This window comes from Pteropus vampyrus, unplaced genomic scaffold (genome assembly GCF_000151845.1).
Source record: "Pteropus vampyrus isolate Shadow unplaced genomic scaffold, Pvam_2.0 Scaffold12, whole genome shotgun sequence".
Classification (NCBI taxonomy): Eukaryota; Metazoa; Chordata; class Mammalia; order Chiroptera; family Pteropodidae; genus Pteropus; species Pteropus vampyrus.
In genome coordinates this window covers 11,691,958-11,714,487 of record NW_011888793.1, presented here as the reverse complement: position 1 = coordinate 11,714,487, position 22,530 = coordinate 11,691,958, and the positions used below count along the sequence as shown (strand labels likewise).

The window sequence follows — 22,530 nt, the reverse complement described above, 5'->3', positions numbered from 1 at the left end:
TTAAGAAAAAGTGTGTTGATTCTGCCTTTACATGACATTACTATATAATCAAAGGGGAGAGGGGTTTGGGATGGGAGAGAGGGTGGGTGGGGCAGAGAGAGAGAGAGAGAGAGATAGAGAGAGAGAGAGAGAGAGAGATTGAGAGAGAGAGAGAGAGAGAGAGAAACTGTGTTTGCCGGGTCCTTCTGATGATTTCCTTTAGTCTTCCTCACAAATTATTCACTAGAGAACAAGACTGATGATGATGATATTAACAAAATAATATGAATGAGGCTAACTCTCCCATTTCTCTAGATAAATCTCCCAAGGTCTCAGAAAGAAAGTGTTAAATCTTTCGGCTCTATTTTAGGAAGAGAATTTCATACGTAGAAATAGTCTTAGTTCAGGCCAGTCAGTGTCTGCGGGTCTGGACTGCAGGGTGCACTCGTCCCTGCTTGAGGCTCAGGAATGCTCGGGACCACGGGCAAGGCGAAGGGCAAAACACCGCTGGCCGCGCCCGGCAAGCGGCTGCGGGTTCACCTAGGTGGCTGGAGCCGCTGGCGCTGCGCCTTAATTCGGGGTGCATCGCCATCTACCGGCCTCCTGCCGCACCTGCAAGTATCCGGACCTTAAAAGTCGCCCCGCCCCGCCAACCCAATATAAAGAAAAAAACTCAGAGGCCCTTTCCACGAAATCCTAATTTAGCTTGGACCTGCCACAATTCCACACAACCTTTTGTTTTACCCACCGATGTTTCCTCCTTTTCAGAACAGCTTTATAAAGGGCAAGGAGGTGGGGGCCGCGGGGCTGGGAGGAGGATTGGGGCGCTGAGCTCTCAGACCCCCTGATCAGGCCGCACTGTCTGAAGCAATCGGTTCCCCAGATTACTTGTATTTAATACACAATGCATCATAAAACAAATCCCTCATCCTGACAGGAAGAAAATAGAACAGCTCATAGCTCGAGCCGGTCCAATTTATGGCTAAATTAAAAAAAAAGGGGCGGGGAGGGGGGCTCCGACAATGGGCAAGTTGAGGAAGGGCAGGAAATCAATGGCAGCAAACCGGGAGCTCTTAAAGGTTCTCAAGCGCCGAACACTGGGAATATCTGACCGGGTTTCAGGTTATTTACAAAGGATTTTTCCTGTCCTACCTACCACTGCTGTGCGATTTTTCCCTCAAACAATGGCCATTATCTGAAATAACAGTTCAATGTCACAGATAACAGGCCACCAAAACGAATTAGTCACCACCTCTTGTCATTTTCTCTGCCCCACATCCCTCTCTTTTGTTACTATTTTTGTTTTTCAAATCAGCATTTTGGGGAAATATAGACCTACTAGATTTACACGTCTATTTGCACTTGGAGAAAACAAAAAGGGGACCTGTCCCCCTTTGCAGATAAAGTTTAACATAAGCGCGCTCCCCTCTCCCTCCGCCCCTCCCCCTCAAGTGTCCCTTGACTCGCTTACTTTGCTTAACTTTCCATTGTTGAGCTAAGAAGTTGGATTTTGTCCATTTGTTTTTATGAATGGAGATTTGTGATAAAAAGCGTTTATTTCCATTTAACCGACGGGTTTTATTAAAATTTCCAAGGTTGGCTAAAGTAAATACACAGACCCTTTTATTTTGCCACGCGTTTCCTATATTCTTTCTTCCAATGTAGTTTCTGAAATGTGTCAATAAAAGTAGACCATGTATGTTAGAAAGTTATTAATCACCTTATAGTACTGATCACCCAAAGCAGCATTTATAATGTTAAAAGTTTAAAGATAATCTGAGTTGTCAAACTGCTTAATTTCACTTTTGGGCGATCATGGTGCTTAATTAGTGTATTAAAGAATATGGCAAAAATTCACCAGACAATCGTCAACCTCTCTAAATCCATAATACGCTATTTGGGCAGGTTATATGCTAATAATGTTTCAGATTTTTAAATTTCTCCTAAGAAAAATATGATTTGGAAAAAGTAGCATGCTCATCTGCTGATTAACTATAATAATGGAGGGAATAAATTAGAGTACGGATTTCAATAATAAAAAATGATGCTTAGAAAACTGGAAATGTACATGTCAACTTTTCACTCTTAAGTTGCTATTTTCTGAGAATTTCTAAACTAATTATGTTTAGCATGAGCCAGCGTCCCTTTACCTTAAACCTCATCCTTGCCCTCCAGCGCCCCACCCCCAGCCTCGGTGCACACACCCTCACACCCCCGAAAGCACTTCTCCACCCCATTACTCCCATCCCCCATCCCCAATACACACGCGCGCGCGCACAAACACACACACACACACACACATACACGCACGCGCGCGTACACACACACACACACACACACACACACACACACACACACACACTCTTACACTTGTGCTTTCAGGACATTGAAACAGAGGATATTTCCCTGGGGAAAGAAATCCTGGCTGGCGAGATCTCCCCATTGGTTGTTTACCCAGAGAAATCTACATGTTTAAGGGGAATGGTGCATCCATAATCAGTCTGTCCCTATAGGACTTAGGTCTTGGCGACCTTTTTGTGACCTCTTCCGCCAGAGGAGGCTGCTGTCACTTTAAAAATTTACTGAGAGGAGCCCGTCTGGCTTCCGATCACTCTGGGCGGCGGGAGATAGCTCCCTTTCTCCCTCGCCCCGGGTTCTTTCTGGATGGCCGAGCAGATCCTCTTTAAAGAGACAGTTCATGAAACAGAAACCCGGCGGCTGAGCTTGGAGTTGCGAAAGGGGACGATCCCGTGAGGATCTAAGACCGGGGAAGGCGCTGCGGAGGATCTGAAAGGGGGCTAGAGCTCCCCTCGCCTCTCCAGGCCCCCCACCTTTTCAAACTCTCCTCCTCCTGCCTGTTTTTGCCCCCTTTGAAACTGGGAGAGAGAAGTGAAAGAAGTTTTAGTGGGTTTCAGATAACTTTCATTACACATCGGGCTGATAAGAGCAAGAGAAAGTGAGAAAAGAGGGAGGTGATGTGAACCAGAAGGAATAGTTCCGAGCTCATTTAGAAGGGGGAAAAAAAACAAAACACACCAAACCCGGGTCACCCAGCCGAGAGGAGGCTGCTTTCCTGGTCTTAAAAATACACTGTTGGCGGACAATAAATCTGAAACGCGTGGTCCTGGCGAGCAGATCCTAGAGACGGACAAAGTTATCAGAAACCCGTTCGGAAATCGAGACTCGAGGCTTTTTTTTTTTTTTTTTTTTTAACATCTCGAAATGTGGCTCGGGATCGTTTGAAAGGATTTTCGTGCAGGAAAACTGGGGGCTGCTGATTATTTTATTTTGTTTGTTTTAACTCTTCTGTGATTGCGTTTTATTGCTGAGTTGAGGCCATAGAAATCTTAAGGTAAGAGAACTCATTTATTTAAAAAAAGAAACTCTTGGCGATGTGCATAGTTTGTAACTTCGGACAGTTTCCTGCCTTGGCACCCCTTCTCCCGGTGCCCCCCACCCGCCCCTCCCCCCAGCCTCCTTTTCCTACTTGCCCTCTCAGTCTCGCGGAGCCCGGCGGCTTATCTACGTTGCCGGGACTGGCGATTTCCTTGTTCCTCCTGTGGAACGGTGCGGTCTGGACGCGTCTCCGGGGTGGGTCGTCCGGCCTTCGGTGGGTCTCTCTGCCGGCTGTCGGCCTCTTTTCCTCGCGCTCTTCTCCTACTTCCCCTCCCTCTGTGTGTCTGTCTGTCGGTATCAGGGACGCAGAAGGTGGGGCTGCCAAAATCTGAATTCCTGGCACCCGCCACGCGACTTTGGAGCCGCTTTCGGCCGAGTTCCACCTTGCCAAGTAACAGCTTTGCTGTCCAACATCGTGTGCTGCTTCGCGAGAAAGTCACATTCGGACTCTTTGGCTGGATTGTGGAGATTTCCACCGCCCCCCCCGCCCCTTTTGCTGTTGGTTTTTTGAAAGGGGCTTTCTCTCTAAAGTCCACCTAAAGGGAATTCTTTTTTTTTTTTTTAAGCTATCTTTGAAACTTGAAAACTTTTAAAAACACAGGAGTGTGTTAGATGAAATGACGGAAGATGTGTTGTTACTGTATTTTATTCGGGATTTCCAAGACGATTAAGACATTAGGGAGACAAACGCAGTTCTGCTAGCAAATCAAAAGTGAATAATTCACTCAGTGGGGAAACGTTTCTGGAGAAAGTTAAGCTTTTTTCTTGGGGCTAGAATATTGAGAGTAAGAAATGTTGGTGAAATATTTGAATAATCATGTAACATATATATGAAAAGACATTCTTTGGAAATGAACCTGTTTTTAAATTAATTTCACTGTTGACAGTGGCAATGGCAATAATGTTAACACGGAATAAAATTACACCTAGAGTTTTTATGTGCAGCATATGCAACACTTAACTCCCTGCCCCCGCAAAAAGGGAACGCTGGAAAGCTAAGGGGGTAGATGATTCTTGACTTTGAAATTAACAAGTTTTCCACCTCTTTCTGCAAATATGAAATGGAACTGGTGTTGCATTTCATTGACTTCACCCTATTTCCTTCATTAAATATTTCTCTAGTGTGTCAGTAAAACTGCCTTTTTTTTTCTAGTCAAGGAAACAAACAACAAAAGATCTACCAAAAACCAAACAAACCAGAAAACAAACAAAACAACAATCCCAACTTTTTACTATTGCTATTGTTATTTATGCTCATTCTAGACATCTGAGGAGGGGGCAATCTCAAATTGCCATTCCATTAGTGTTACTCAGCAATGAGAGTTAAAGAAAATAACTTAAAGTTTGTAATGTCACATATAAGAAAAATTTAAAAATCTGTCCCCTTTAGAGAGAGTGTTTAATGTAGACTTTTTGTTGTTAATGTGAAGAAGTGTCCTTAGAAAAGACTTGACGTGTGTGTGTGTGTGTGTGTGTGTGTGTGTGTGTGTGTGTGTAGCAATTATCATTCCCTATCTTCTGTTCTGATTTTTCTTTTTAAATTGTGGAACTACTTATTGCCCTTAATTGCCTCATGGCCAAAGGCTTATTCATAGTGCCTCTTGACTAGAGCCCTCAGAGCACTGGGCTTCTTCTTGAAGTTTGTGGTGAGTTAATGAGTTGAATCTGCAGCTGGGTGATTACCTGAATTCTATGCAATTTGGTCTGTACACTCAAGAATTTATTTTAACTTTTATACAAGTATAGATACAGCAGAGTTCTTTGGGGCTTATTTAATTCATTAATTTTTGTTCGAGACTGTATTGTTTAGTCTTTGATAGGAAACTTCCTCAAGTTTGCATTAACTGATTGACGTTAACACTACCAGCCTTTTTGGTTATTCACCATCAGGTCAACAACTCTGCAGCTTTTGATACTGATGTTTGAAAAATTATTGCTACTAGTGAATCAGAATAGTTTTAAGTAGGCAAAACTTTAAAAAATGGACTTTTCCCAATTCCATTTTTTGTTTAATAGATGTCCTAGGTAATGATTAATATTTAGGATAGGCTGAATGTAAAATCTAATGAAAAATAACAATACACAATCATATGTAATGATGGCAATTTACTGTAATATTCTTAGATATTTTTTTACTGGTTCACAAGCCAGTTTTGTTATTTTGTTTACTAAACATAAAATTGAAATATGCATTGGCATGTGTTAACTAAAACATTAGGTTGCCATATTTTGCATGAGTGTTTACCAATCATTTGTTTTCGTTTGCTTTTCTTTAGTTTGGTCAGAAGCATCTGTGAGACAAATCTTATTATCTTCAATTAAGGGTGTGATTTTATGGTAGTGAAATGCAAACTGAAAATGAATTTAATATTTAGATTAAAGTTTTTTAATTGAATTAATTGAAAGTGCAAAATGTGGAAGTATACATTTCCATGAGGACACTATCTGAACGTAAAATATTGACTATTTAGTTTAGAAATATTATGTTAATATATGTTATTGAATGTGATTTTAATCACATTGGATAAAATTAAGTCAATAACACTCTTTCATGCATAGCAAGAAAGCAAGCATATTTTGAAACCAATTAATCAATTTTTGTAATAATTTACAATTGTTTTGTTCCTTTAGAAAAAATACTGTTGTCATTTTTAAAATAACTTATTATTATTCTTCCTTTATTAATATGCTTGCTGTCTGACTTTTTTAAAGATTCAAAGGAGGGATATACATTTGAATAAAATATTTTCAAGCAATTAATCATTCTAATGAATGAACTGATATGGAAATTGATTGTTCTCATCTTCTTCTTTTTAGATCTTAGATGAGTTTTGCAATGTGAAGTTCTGCATAGATGCTAGTGAACCAGATGTAGGAAGCTGGCTCAAGTACATCAGGTTCGCTGGCTGTTATGATCAGCACAACCTCGTTGCATGCCAGATAAATGATCAGGTATGTTGTAAAGATTTTCTTGTCTTTCTTCGAAAGCACTAAAGTATCAGTGAAGCCTGAAGAATAAAAATAACAGTGAGCTGCAGTAGACCCTTGTGGCCTGTTTGTTGATATGGTGAAAGGTAACACACAAATATAAGTAAGAAGTAGAATAAAGTCATTTTCAGTACTATTTTTGTTCACTGCTACTTTTTTGAGTAGTTTATTCACTTTGTACCAGTAAACTTCTTAAAAGCTCTGGTTTTCTGAACATGATTGAATGGTTGAAAACTGAGTACTAATTGTTGCTAGCTGTTCTTGACTTTTTTTTCTTTACTATCATAACAGAGAGACATTCATAGAAAATATTGAGCTCATCAAGAATACTTTGTGAATTTACACAGAAACTGCAAGAGATATCCTTACAATATAATATAGGTTTTATTAGACATAGTAGATAGAGATATACATATTATCCATGTGTGGACTTATCTGATTATGCATTTTATACTGATTTGCCTAATTATAAATGAGAAACACCTTTAGATTAATCAAAATACTTTTTTTTTGGTATATGTAAAAAATTTAAACATATCACTGTTGGAAATTGCTTTATGGAGGCCCATGCAGCGAGCTTAACTTTACTAATAATAACTATGAAATAAGATCATGAAAATATCATAAAACGTATTTTGCACTCAGTAAAGTTAGGTTATGAATCTTGTAACTGAGCATGACAATACCTAAAACAATAAGAAGTTCAGCCTGTTAATTTTTGTTTTATAAACATCGTTGAGTTAGAATTTAATTATGTTATCATTGTTTATTTCTTTTAACCCAATGTTAACTTAAATCAAATTACATTTCAAAGACCATATTAAAATAGTTGCTTGGCCAATCTATGAAAATCACCACCAAGAAAAAGAAAAGTTTAAATTAGATGTTTTCGATTGAAAGCTGTTAAGTAATGCTAGCGTCATATAGTCTAAGACTCTATTTCAGTCATCATTATGAGATTATTCTTTGGCATTTTACCAGCTATCAGATAATTGTTACTGACTAAACTGTATAAGAGGCAGTAAATTGTAAAATTAGGTTTAAATGGGAATCGTTTAAAAATCTTCAACATGTATCAAAAATCATAAACCAATCAATCGTTTTTTTCCTTTTGCTGTAAGAAAACAAGAGGCATTATTGACAAAGGAAAATATTATTAAATTGCTTATTGATTATGAGCACAAAATATCCTAAGTTTGTCATATGAGTTACTGTTATCATCAACAACAAACATTTTTTGATCACCCACTATTTGTAGATGTGGGTAATACATAGGGGTTGTAAATGAGTGAATTGTTTGTGGTATGTTTCCTAAAAAAAGAAACTAGAGGATCTCAAAAAGCAGCTATAAGATGAAATAATGTAATTCTATTATAATAATTATTTACTATTCATATTTACTTATAATAAGAGCTATTTCCTTAGACAGAAAAAATGGTTGTAGGATCAGTGAAAAGGTCGTTTAAGAATTAGACTGGTGGCCAATTCATTTTTTCATTTATTATTTATGTGTCTAATATTTTATAATAAATATACTCTTGTTATTGGGAATCTTGATTGCATTAAAAGGGGAAATTATTTTGCTGTTTCTGTCTGAATTCGATTGCTTATTAGAGGAGGCATTTATAATTTTTAATGTAGTTACTTTTGAGGCACACATTGTCAAATGCATTGCTTTCAAAAGAAAATATGCTAGTTTCATACTTTAATGAAGAACCAGGGAAATAATTAATCAGGAAAAACATAAAAGGCCAACATTAGACACATACTTATTATTTCTGTAAGTACTTATTTTAAACTCATGTATTATGCTGGCAGAAATTTAAGATGGTAACAGAGTACATATCAAATAACATAATTGTGAAATTGACATTACATGGTCAAGTAAGTTCACCCATAAACAACGAGAGTGGAAAGTCAGAGGTAAAAGTCAGATTTGTGTGATAGGCATTATAGGCATACAATCACACTTAGATCAGTTGATACCTAAATAATGTATGCATGTATTATAAACATATTCATCTATAAGCCTGTATGCATATTTCTAAAAGCCAAATAAGACTAGCAATTTCAGACAGCTTTGAAATGTGAATGCTGGAATAGGTACAATGATAAAAGAGCTGACTGAAGAGATTCTCTAGGTCTATTTTTTTCTTTCTCTTTTTCGTGAGGAATAGGAGCTGCCAAATGGCGAATAAACACAACTCATCACATAATGAACATTCTCATTGTAGGAGAGAATATTTACTATACAGATATAAAGAGAGACCCTGGGTCAGGAGTAATTAGTAAACATGAACAACATCAACTCACCTGTACAACACAAAAGCAAATGAAACACTCTGCAAGAAATTGTAAAAACTGTTTCTCTTTGCTCAGATTATCAGATAGAGCTCAAGTTCATAAAATAAATTTTAGTAACATGTCAGGTATAAGTCTTGGACTATAAAAATGAAGAATTTCATTGAGTCTTTCAAACACAGTCTAGTTCCTGTAATAATTAGGATATCTAACAAAGATGGGAAAAGAGGACCCAGAAGAAAACATGAGAGTGTAAATTAGAGTTTATTTTGCAAAGATACAGATTTAAAAAAAATTCTAATGTTAAAATCAAGTTTAATCCATTTGGATTAGTTATTTTAATGATGCAGAGGAGTTCTATAAAAGAGAAAAAATGTACTTGCTAAGATGATAATACAGTTTGACACTCAAAACATGTATACTGGATAAAACCCATATTTGATTTGTTTAGGGATGAAGAAGTACTTAGAAACAGCATGGATTTTCAAGTAAAGTTGATAAAGGATTTAATCTTTTGTATCATAAAAACAAAGGCCATTCAATGAACATTTTTCTAATACCTATCTACAAGCATTTTATCTGAGGGGATTTTCCTGAGTTTAAATTTTTCAATAGAAATCTCTGAGTTATTTTATTTCAGATTTTTATTTTTTCAGACCAGGGTTAGCTTTGTGGCAGCTTTTTTTCTTGACGATGCTGCCTAGAAAGACTCAACTTATTGTTTTTAGATCTCTTTCATTTCATGTTTTCAAAATTATTGCAGTAATGTTTTTAGAGACAGAAATTCTGAAAACACTGGCAAAACTGCTAAGCCACAGTAGCTGTAGCTTCTGACTGACATCCTTATTTCCCCTGAAGATATTGTATTAACTATAGTAATTTGTCTTTGTAAAAGAAAGCTACACCAAAGATACTTGTAAATTAAGACCATAATCATACCCATGTCATAAAATAATAGATGCATTAAAAACACTTAAGGCTCTTCATCCTTGAAGTCTTAATGATTTTTTCCTTTATTCCTTAAAGTTTCTGAAAAGTGCTACATAGCTATATTGCTGTGGCACAGTGTCTAGCTGAACATTTTTACTGAGACAGACAATGCTTCAATTTTAATAATGTGAAATTGTCCCTGTTTGCTTTCAGGAGCAAGAACTGGCACTGAGAGGTAGAATAGGGCAGGAGCAAAAGCAAAGAGTTGGATGACGAGAGCTCTTTCCAAAACAGGTCTTTAAGAGGACCAAACATGCTGAGGAAGCATAAAAATGGTTTATTAATTATCTAGAGGTTTCATTTACATCTGGAAGTACCCATGTGTTTAATGTCAAGTAGGCCAAACGTCTAGATGATTTACTGAGGGTTTTTTCATTCTGAATATTTCGATATCCTTTCCTTTGACATCTTGTAGATATCTTACTTTTATAAACCAATTTGAGGGTTGGATGTAGCACATTGTTTTAGGTTTGATCTCACCTTGCTCCTGCCTATCCCGTCCTTTGATAAGTTTCTTCATACCTGTACATTTCTATACCCTTCACCTAAAACAAAGGGAAGATGACCCATAGATCCCCTATCCACCTCAAACAATGCCAGTTCTCATCTCAGATGTGTTCCTAAGTTTTGAGTACTTATGGAATAGCTTTCTGGATACAAGTTTTCCTCTAATGCTTCTTTACAATGAAACCATACTTAGTGACATGGTTATTATCATGTCACTAAGGCACAATTCATGCCAGTTGATTTTTTAGACTTAAACAAGACCTGCTTTTCCACACATGATAATTAGAATGACCTGAGTGTGTACTTTGGGGTAACATTTTATATGTGTATATGTATTCTGCATCATAAGAAGGAACATGATTTCATTCAAATGTCTGGCCTGCCCTAACATGGTCTAAGAGTAGAATAAAGTTCTCAGAAACCCAAGGCATTATTAATCTTGTCATTTACACAAGGTGATAAGTCCTTTCATTTTTAAACAAGCCCTTGACAGCTGGTATTTAGTAAGTAGAATAAGAGAAGTCTGCTGTGCACTCCGAATAAAAAGAAATGTGTCGATAAGAAATTATCTAATGTCTGATGTGTATTTTGAAATAAGATATAGAAGAACGAGTGCCCCTCAGAGAATACAAGGTTGGAATTCAGTTAGGAGATTCTGCCAGCCCTCTCGTGGTTAAAGAACAGCAGCAAGATTCTACAGTGTTTTCAGTTGGAACAGGCATTGTTCTCGTTTGTGCTTTACCTTATAAAGTTTTAACTGCTTCCAGGACGATCATGGCTGAGTTGGCACACCCGTTTTCCTTCTCCTTAGGTCCATGTCAATGATTCTGTCAGAGTGCGGTGACACTTGAACAGTATTATTATTGCAAGCTTATTATGGGCTCAATTATCAAGTTATTTTCTTTGGCTTTTTACTGAGAAAAATAATGTTTTCCTGCATCATCCAATTCATGCAGTTTATGCAAAGAAGAGGAGAAGAGCAGCTATGTAACAAGCAAAATGTAATTTGTTAGCCTCTTTCCACTTATAAAAAATGTTTGCGTAGACTGTCAGGTAATTTGTTAGTTTGCTCTTCCTTTACAAGGATTTTTGTCCACGTTTTCTATAACCTCTTTTGATGTTAAAATTATTATTGGCTTTGGGCATTTTCTTTGCTTTGCTTTTAAGTCAAGTTCCACTTTTATACCAAAGTTATGCTCTGCTGTTTTAAGATGAATGCCAGCTGGCAATACCCAGAGACTGGCTTTGTGAACGATGCCCAAGCTGACTTTGGGGAGATGTTGTCTGGCTGATAAGTTACTTCCTTCACCCGAAGATGAAACTGTCTCAGACATAATTTGCCATTTGATATTTACATAATAAAATAGACAGCACTGCCTCCCTCCACCCCCCAAAAAGCTTTTCCTCATGTAATAATGCCCAGGACACAACACTGCCATAACAGTACATAGACTAGGAATTTTATTAAAATTCACAGACCATGTAAATGGAAAATAGGACAACCTGGAGTATTCTGTGCTTATTTTAAGTAATTAATATTTGCATGGTATATAATACTTTTCATTCAGGAAGATTTCAAAGCATCACATCCATTCTATACTCCAGCTATTTCTGGAGTGGCGCTATAAAGATGGTCATCGGAATGCATTACAAGCCATCAAGGAGGAAAACATGTTGGTCAAGGACACAAGAAAAGCCTCCAGCCTAGTAAGAAACCCAAAGATGATCTTTAGCTTTCTCATCGTGTAGTGATGAAACTCTTCCCAAACACTCGGAAACCATTTACAATGATCAATTTTCATAGAATCAGATGAAATGGTTATATTAAAGACAGGTGACTAAGGATATTTCTTGTGGGGTCTGTAGAGCGATCCTTAGAGGTTATTTAAAGGGACAACTTGCAAGGCTTCCAAGCTGGGTACACTGCAGACTCCAGGTATAATATGTGGGCCTTTATCACTTGCCCCATTTGTACAAACAAGAAATACCAGTCAATTCTCTCTGTTTTGTTTCATCTAATAAATTATAGTTGGCTTTCTCTTCATGGTATTAACAAAGAGCTAAACATGTGTGTGTGGGGGGAATCTTCTCCATGAATATTTTTGTCCTGAGAATAACCAGTGGATATACATTTTTTTTTTTTAATTTGAGAACCAGCAAGACAATACCTGATATTTCTCAATTAATATTTTCTAGTCTTTAGCTTGTTACCCTAAAGAAAAATATAGGATACCATTTCTTTGAAACTAAGGAAAGTAAGAAGGGTTTGCTTTGGCAAAGCTTGACCATGATAAAGCTTCTATTCTGTTGGACAGATATCTTTACATTCTGTCATCGATCTCTGTCTGCTGAAGACACTTCTTGTTATCTCTTACTAATTAGGCCCAGAACATATAATAGGGTCTTTCTTCCAGGAGCTAAAAAGTTGACATCATTTCTGCCCCTCTGAATTGGGGTTTTCCACATTGCTATGGGTAGATCAGAGGTCCAGACTATGTTTCCTAAAGCCAGCACATGTGCACACATTGTCTCTGTGGATTTGATGTTACATCTCTACAGCACCAAGACTGACAGATGTGTTCATATCAAATGTTGACTTTGTTCAGCATGCAAACTGCCACCTACTTGCTCCCCCACTAACCTCCAAATGTTAAAGTTCCATTCAGCTTTTCCTAGTCTTCTGACTGGCAAATTGAATGAAGCTGTAGAAAATAAAGCATTCAGGCTGAATTTGGGAGCTGAGAAAGGAAGAAATCAGCTGTCAACTTCAAAGTGAAAAGACAGCAATAGTCCGAAAAAGTTGCATCTCAGTACAGATCTTGCAGGGAGTACATTTCTCTATTATTTCAATTATTACAACTTCCTGAATAGGTTGAAGGTCATTCATAATTCACACTTCTGTCATTTTTAAACATGCCAAATGCAGTCTATTAAGCATACACAAAACTTCCAGTGCTTGACCAGGAAAAATAAATGGGGATTCATAACAATGAGGCCTTGTTCATCTTTTTAAAAGTAAATGATGTGTTTTCTTTTTTTCTTGTTTTCCCTCTTGTGCACTGAATTTTTCTTCTGTCTCAATTGTACAAACATAATACTTTAAATCGATCCAAGCATAGCAAACTAGACAGCAAGGCTAGTCTGACAGATTCTAGATTTTTCTATTTTATAGGATAATAAACAAGAACCCACATTATTACCATTTATAAATACAAATAGGAGCATCATCAATTCGATGGAGGATTAGGTTGAACAAAGGCTCTGACAGTATAAAGCAGAATCTGAAAGTCTTTTATAGCCTATTAACTTTCCTATCAGAATGCTTATAAGTGTCCATACTTTCCTTAGTGGCTATCCTCTTACACTTAAATAATAAAAGAAAATGAATATTTAGTAAAATATGTTTAATTCCAATTCCAATTGTACATAACATATACTTATATATAATATATATCACATTCTATATATTATATATAATTATATATAATCAATTTTGTGCCTGTAAATATTCATTTATATTAATATTGAAAATATGAGATTGCTAATATTTTATGCAAATTTTAAAATTTCCCCCAAATGTATACTTCACGGCATTTATATGTCACATATGGAATATATAACATACCTAAGCACATATATACTTATACATAACAATGTATGCAAATATACTTTTTGGAAATTTAAAATTTGCTAAATCAAATTCACATCACCACTGCCTTTTATCTCTAGCCTATCCTTGTGAATATTAACTGAATGGATATTCTTTTGGCATTTGGAATTGCTTTTAAGATTTAATTAAGTTTAGTAGCTATGTTTAGAGTAATTCATATATATATATTTATATATATATGCCTTAAATTGTGAATTTCACCAGTAGTAAAAGTGAACAATTTAGGAGATTTCTAGTTTTCTTTTCAAATATTTGAGTGATTCAGAATTTTAAAAATATTAAGAAATTTTCCTAGTATTCTAGTTCAGCAAATTTAAAAAGAAAAGAATATAAAAAGATCTATTAAGATATTTACTATAAATATTTATTCTTATAAATTTAAGTATTCAGAGATGCAGATGTAATATCCATACTTACAAAGACAAAAATATAGCTTTCTGAAAAAATAAAAAACAGGATATAAGGAATATTAACTTTTCTATGACAAAATAAAAAGGCCACTTCAACTTTCAAAAGTTTCAAATGCATAGAGAATTAGGTTGTGTTCATAACTTATTGTGTTTCTGGAAATTGGTATATTGGCTACCAAATAGAAAACTCTAGATGAGTTAAAACATTTTATGTTTAAAACATTTAAAATATTTTATCATGCCTTTTTAAAAAATGGAATTCCCATATAATCTTATTTTCTCACTATAAGTCCTCATTTCTCTTATCTTTCATGTCATATAGGGAGGAATACAGTTTTTTTCTTTCCAATAGAGCATTATGAAGGAGACACAGCAAAAATAAATCAACAACCTTTTTGAATCAGTTCAAACTTTTTTCCAAGTGTTTGAGACTTCTGAGCCCCTTTTATTCTTGAGTTGACTTCATTTCAAAATCTCAGATCCAGGACATTTTTATTTTGGACCTAGGTAACTTTTTCCATAAAACCTCCTGCTGAGAGAGGAACCCTGTTAACTCTTTCATTGAATTTAATGGACTAAATGACTCCCATTTTTCTCAAACACAAAAATCAGAGAGGTTGTATTAGTTGTGTCTCTGCTTCTGGTACACAAGTCAGATGACATATAATTCACAGCTCTGCAATATAGCCGAGTTTTTGAGAATACACTGATTTTAAAGACATTATGATTTTATTTTTATAAGCATGGTCAAGCCTACTTAATATACAAACCTCCAGGAAAAGCTACATAAATCCCTTCTGTTCTTTATTATATTTTTATTTACTGAAACACCTATTTTATAACATATAAGCATAGATGTGATATCTTATTTTCTGAAAAGCTTGGTTTCTCCAAGGTTATATTCCATCGTTCCCCCACATAATTGTTTTGAGGCAACAAACTGTCATATTTTCATTTAAACTACTCCTCTTACTTCTCAGACTCCTGCTGGTGCATTATTATTGCTAGAACATAAACTAACTTTATATGTAGGTATCTCTGGATTCAAGCATTCAGATTATACTCTGGGGTCACTGTGTTAATAGGAAGAAAACCATACTTTTACTTACGTCTCTCTAAGATCCTAAGAGATGAGATATAATGAAGATCTCAAGTGGTGACAACACCTTGAAAAAAAACACTAGATTTGTAAGGGTGTGGTAGATGGGACTTCAAGGCACATTCCTATTGCCATAGGAGGAAGGAGGCCCAGAATCTGCCCTCATTACGTCCGGAGCTTGCCAGTTCTTTTCAAACCTCAGTTTCATGAGCACCATAAAAATTCACTTAAAATCAAAAAGAACACCCTGAAGTTAAAACTCACTCTACTTTGCTGTGCCGTTCACGACCTGGAATGTCACCCTTTACCTCCAGTAAATAAAGCCAACATCAACACTCTTCCATGTCTTTTACTTTTTATATACTCAATATTCTTCACATGACAATCTGGACACTTAAAGAGAAATTACAGCAGTGATCTACGTCTCTGCAAAGAGAATTGTCTTTATAATATATAGTTATAATGTATCCATCATTTTCCTTTTGTTTCTTGGACTGTTCACATTGGATTGAGTAAATCTAAAATAGAATTAAAAGAGACATGATTAATAGCGAATTACAAAGAAATAGTGATACCATAATGCTTTCTTAAAGATCTGGCATGTGTGTCTGAGCAGTATTCCCCAACAGAGACAACTACAATGTTTTACGGTCTTGCAGAGTATTGTCTCTTTAACCTCACTATTTCCGAGAAGCCACTGAAAAGTTCTAATATGTCACAATTCAAATGTCAACATGTTGTTGGAAAGGAAGCTAATAAGTTAAACCTTTAAGAGATGCCAAAAAAAGAGGTGATTCAAACTGTTGAGAGAAGTCCATTGTTTTCTAAGGGGAAATAGAACTCCAGAATGAAACAGGGTACTTATGAGCATTTAACTGGAAGTTTTGGGAGAAAAAAACACTAATTTTGTTTAATCTGGTAGGTTTTTGAGCAGAACTATTCCTCTCAGTGTACTTTCAAAGAAGGGAAAATATGAGGCTTAAGGTTAAATAAAATGCAAACTGTAAATTCACTGGTTTTTGTAGAAAGATCACTTAGCAAGGAGTAATTTTCCTAAGATAGTCTGGATTCTATCCATGGATCGATATAAAAATATTAGGTTATATTATAACATATTATAGCAACATTTTATGTTTGACATTATTTTCTATAAACCAACTTCACATGGTTAAATTACTGTTGAATGAAAAAAAAAAAAAGATTTTATTTCAATAGGAAAGAAACCAAGCAGAAAATGCTCCTACTTGAGTTATGTTTTTGAATTTAGCACAATTTTGTGCTCTGGTCTTTTTATAGAAAAATAAACAATTGGACTTTAGAGCCACCTACTGGAATAAAAAGGCATGTACTTATGTTTAATGTCCTATGCTTCTCAAAAGATAAACAAATAGATAAATACAACTAAAGTTATGCATATTTCTTTTGATCTCATAAGACATTAATTTATTCAACTCTTCTCAGTTCAAAATATCAAATAATCCTGCAAGAAATCATAGTTAGAGCAACGCTCCCCTTTCTTAGTAGGGTTTAAGTACCAACTTGTGTTATGTGATTTTTCTCCCTATTGGATTGGGATTGAGCAGAACTGAATCCTTATTTTGTAATTGTCATTGTTGTTTTTGGTGGTATGTTGTGTGTCTGTGTGTGTGTAAATGTAAATTGGTCTCCTTTTCACCAGTTAATTGTATAACTTCATTCTTTCATACCTCTATCTAGTTACAGAATTATTAATAATAAACAATCAGAATAAATTAAAAACTAAGAACATATTTACAATAAAATGAATAAGCACCTTAAATATTTTCACGATGAAATGTTTGTTCATTGAGATATAATTGATACATAATAATATCTTAGATTCAGCTGTATAACATAATGATTCTATATTTGTATGTATTGTAAATTAAATGCTTTTATAGATGGAAAAAATCCTGAACCTTGGACAAGTAAATTGGTCAATGACTTGCTTAAAGTCACAGAGCTAATTAGAGGAAAGTTAGGCAGCTCTCAGAAACTAGAGGTCAGGGTTCCTTTCACACTTGCCCCACTGCTCATTAGTCAGTCACTAATGGATTTAGGAAATCCTTCCTCCCTTTATCATTTTGCTAGAAAGTAAGGGGAATAAGCACCACCCCAAACCTCAGTGAGGTGAGTGAGTCAGTTGAAGGCATAATACCTGTTTTCAAAGCGTGAGATCAAGACCAGGGCATGAGAGCAGGTCCTGATTGGTGAGAGAAGGATTAAGTTTTAAAACACAAAATACTTTCTTTTGACTATGTTCTCTACAAATCTTGCTGTTATAATTCTTTATGTCACGTCCTTCCAAACTATTAGCTTAAAAGGGCCTTGTTGAGAAGGTGCTACTTTTGAGAGAGAGCATGCTCAAAGTGGGTAACTGTGCCTCTGCCACCCTTAACTAGACCACTGCCAGATCATGCAACACACACTAAGCTCTCTGAGTATGTGTGTGGTTCACCAGAGTGAGGAATTCAGAGAAGGGAAAGTTCTTTGTTCAACATTACACAGGGTATATGTGACAAATCAAGCCTTGCATTAAGAAAATATGATTTGTGAAGTAGGATTTGGAAAAGATTTGTGAATTGGCATGAAAGTTACAGCTTTCCATTTGTCATCAGAGAGCTACTTTTCAGTATATAACACAGGAAGTCACACACTTCTTTCAAAAAATTAAAAGGAATATTTTTGTCAAGGTATGAGAAAATGTACAGATATCTTAATGGATATCGAGCCCTTTCTTAATATTCACTTCTCTCTCTCTTTCATCACCCCCCCCCCCGCTTTTTTTTGTCTTTTGAAGATATTTTATAGAGTAGTCGCAGACATTGCACCGGGAGAGGAGCTCCTGCTGTTCATGAAGAGTGAAGACTATCCCCATGACCCCATGGCGCCCGACATCCACGGTTAGTTCCGCTCACACTGCCATGTTTATCACCCTCACGCAGGGACTGCCGGAGCATCCAAGAGGGCCCATCACGCCTGGTGTCCATTAGTTTTCCTGGCTATTCAGTGTCAGTTTTAACAAAGGCCTTCTCTCGGAGTGGCTATTTTCTTGGTTTGACATCTGGTTAATATGACTGTAAAGCTAAAATAAGCAGAGGTCTTCCCTGAAGTGGAGGTCAAGGTTTTGGACTGGGACATCACATAGTTAAACCTTTTGTCAATGCCTTAGACTATGGTGTGAATTCTTTCACTGTACAAAAGTCATTCCAGAGAGCTTGGCTTGGGCTTTATAAATCTAGTGGATGTTTCTTCCATCAAATGTTCTATTACTGGGAAAAGTGTTTCTATTTGAGTAAGATCCTAGCCAACATGACTGTATGGAAGGGGGCTGGTGGGGATTTAGGATGGGGGTTGGGATTGGGAGAAAAATACAGATGAGGAAATTTTAGAGCCAGAGGAATTTTTATGTGACAGAGACCTACCTATTCTAAATCCAATGAAGGGGGATCAAAAATAATTATAATTACAAATGACGAATGCCTAAGGATAATTAAGAGAAAATTTTACTTGTATTGATTTGTATCATTGGGATGAGAATTTAATACTTTTTCTTTCTCTTTTCTTTTTCTCTCTCCTGATATAATGTGATTTGGTTTAACATAATGTGATAGTGTCTTTAAAGTATTTTGTGGTCGGAAGGGCCTTTGGGAAGGGCTCCCTATCCCTATTTAGCAGAGAAGAAGAGATTGAGCCACCTCCCATCCCTCTGGCATTCAGAATGGGAGAACTTCAGCCTCTGCTTCTGCAGCTCCTGTGAAGAAAGTTACCACTCTTTGCTGGCTCTTTATTTGAACTTTTTTTCTTTGGCTGAGCTGCATTCCACCTCTTTGTAGATGATACCAGTTGTATTTTTGGGAACCTTTTGGAAATTGTTTTCTTCTTAGAAACTCTGACAAGCAAATGGTTTTGAGAAAGCCTGTGTTCTCAATGAGCCTGGTAGAGTTTTGAACATGAACAAAGAGGCTGACCCAGCACTCTCAGCAGGGAGTGCTGAGATGATAAAAATGTAATCGGGGCCTTCTCTGGTACAAACCATCCTTCATTAGTGAATGCTAGATCTAAAAAGGTTTTCAAACAATTATTTCTGGAAATTCAAATGATTAGTTTGCTATTCTAAAAAGCCTAAACGGAAGTGACTATTTTTATTTAGGGCTGCCATTCATAAGTTACCTGCCCTTACAACAGCTTTGAAGCCATCAGTTGCTTTTTGTTTACAATGTGTCATATCCAGATCCATCCATATGCCATTATGCTATATATAATGTTTATGATGTTTAAATGATGATTTGTATTTTATACTTCTAGGATTTAATGTTTCTTAGAAAAGAGAAAATATATGCTTCGTATACCTACTGTATGCCAGGTATTATGTGCTCTCCAGTTATTGTCTTTAATCTTTACACATAGATAAAACCTATAAGAAAGGAATTATTTTCATTATACAGATAGGGAAAATGAGGCCATATAAGCTAAGTTAATTGGTGAAGACCACATGGCTAGAAAGTGGTAGAGTCTGCATTCAAACCAATGTCTTGCAGTGTTTAAAACTTAGGCCTTTTCCATGTATTATGTAGCCTGAAGGTTTTGTTTGTGTTCAGACTGCTGGCTGAGATCTAAATGTAGATCTTAAATATGTGAACAGTGTAACAGATGATAGGAAAACATTTCCACTACTTAGTTAATGTCATTGAGAACCTCACGGAGATGGTCTGCTTTAGCATGCCTCCTTCTTTCTTAATCCTCTACATCCAAAGTAGTTGACAAACCCTATTGAATTTCTTTACCTTTCTGTCCTCTTGTTACTAGTTTAGTTTAACTAGTAAACAATAGCAGCATTGTCTCATTTGACCTATCTGCTTGGCTTCTCACACTGCAGTGGGGCTCTCCACCTTTCAGTGGCTGTATTTTCCCTTCCTAGCAGGGACCTTAAAAGACCCTAGTGACCTGCTACACTCTTTAACTTCATTTCCCACTCTTCCCCTACATGCATCCTATAAACCTGTCATACTTTGCTGCTGTTTAGCCTTCCGGGAGCCTGCCATGCTCTTTCTTGCCTTCATCATTGGCCCATGCTGTTCCTGCTGCCTGAAGTGTCCTCCCTCATCCCACTTCACCTGACTGATTCTTACTCATTACATTTTCTGAACCTCTCTCCCTCAGATTAGATGGATTAGGCATGTTCCTCTGAGCTCCCTTAGGCCCTATGCATGCATGTGTCATAAAATATATCACACTCTGTTTGTTTACATGTGTATCCCCTTGAGTTTCTTATATATTAATACCCTAGCAAAATGCCTAGCATTTGGTAGGTGACTAAAATATTCTCTCAAAAACGTTCAGGCAATGAACAACTGGCTATAGGTCCTGGCTGTAGGTCTATAAAACAGGAATTATATCTCATGTTGTTGCTTTGGGTGTCTTTTAGCATCACAAGCCATTTTCAAGACTTCTGTGATTGTGTCCTGTGATCAGTGCACAATATGGCCTTGTGAGTGGGCTTGAAGCTATTCAAATGGAAAGAATAGAAACAGTACCATCACTACCTGATACTTAAGAACCTTGTTATCTCTAGTCCCCAGTACTACTCTTTATCTTACTGATTTAAAGTGCTAATTCATGATGTATTTGCTATTTAACAAAGCCTTGCCAATTAGCACTGACCCTCAGGTAACATAAATTAGCTGAAAGGAGTGCTATAAACATTGCATGTCCCATTATAAGTAATGTTGAATATAATGAAGCATTTCAAGTTTTCTGACATTAACCAGGCTTAAGCATGGCTCAGATAGGGGACTGTGTATCCCATGTATCTCCCAGGTAACGTGGCACAGTGGGAAGTGTAAGAGACAAAGATGGGTTCAAATCCTGTCACAACCACTTAGCTCTATAATTCCTAACTGGTTACTGGACTTTTCTGAGCTTCAATACTGTCATCTGCAAATTGGGATAAAAAGTTGATTCCTCATAATTCGGTTTTAAGGAATATCAAAAATCCGTGTATAGGGTTAGAGAAATAGATGCTCTCAGTAAGTGGTCGTTACTACTTTTAATATCCAGTGAATATGTTAAATCCTAGAAGGGGTTAGTCATAAAGTTCATCCGATAAGAAGTCTATACCGTAGACACAGTAATCACTTATATTATTGTTCTAGGCTTCATCCTGGCTTCTTTACATATATGATTTTTAACATATGTTAAAATCGAAGTGATAGAAAGTATGACCAAATAATTTCTATTATGTCTTCCATAATTCAGTAATACCTGCTGATTTGTGGTGGCACTTCCTGATCTTCTGGTCCTGGTAACACCTGAATTATTTTCACAGAAGAACGGCAATATCGCTGTGAGGACTGTGATCAGCTCTTTGAGTCCAAGGCTGAACTAGCAGATCACCAGAAGTTCCCGTGCAGTACCCCTCATTCAGCATTTTCAATGGTGGAAGAAGACTTTCAACAAAAACTCGAAAGTGAAAATGATCTCCGAGAGATACATGCAATCCAGGAGTGTAAGGAATGTGACCAAGTTTTTCCCGATTTGCAAAGGTTAGAAATGGCATGCTGCACTACAAAACATGTTTATTTACTCTGCAATAAAATGTCGTTATGCTGAATTTTCAGAATTTATGTACATGGGAAATTTGGAACTGCAATGAGCTGGACAAGTGTGTTAGTAACATGTTCGGAAATCATTTTTTTGGGAAATTCTCATCTGTGAAATATTTACAATGAAGTTGGAATTGGTTATTTTGATGCCAGATACAAAATAATGTTTTTTTTTATTTAAGCAGTGTTATTGGCAACTGAAAGCTTAACACTGCAGTAAAATATGACTTAAAGGAAGAATCAAGACTGCCGGAACAACAGTGATACTAATTAAAGTAATTTTATGCCAAACAATAAAACTGCCTTTAGAAACATTTAGATGATTAAAAAAGAAAAGAAAAGATAAATTGCTTCTGGTACTGTTAATGAAAGATAGATGGTCTTTTGATAGATCAGTGTAACCCGTGGATTTAATTTCAGCTATTTAAACTGCATAAATATAAAAGAATAAGAAAATCATGCTCAGTGAAGAAAAAGTTGAATTTCTTAAAAGGGAAAAGACGAACATTATCTCAATGAAAAAAATCTTTAATATTTATTTTTAGCACAATGAAAATCATATTTCAG

The 22,530-nt window shown here is 36.3% G+C and overlaps 1 protein-coding gene across 1 annotated transcript in view; it reads left to right on the top strand.

The window, feature by feature from the left end:
• Positions 1 to 22,530, top strand: part of MECOM (MDS1 and EVI1 complex locus) — a 276,588-nt gene that overhangs the window by 212,088 nt on the left and 41,970 nt on the right. Inside the window, exons 2-4 of the mRNA XM_023524078.1 lie at positions 6,193 to 6,327; positions 18,159 to 18,261; positions 21,687 to 21,913. Coding sequence (XP_023379846.1) covers positions 6,193 to 6,327; positions 18,159 to 18,261; positions 21,687 to 21,913 — 465 coding nt within the window. The remainder of the gene's footprint in view (positions 1 to 6,192; positions 6,328 to 18,158; positions 18,262 to 21,686; positions 21,914 to 22,530) is intronic.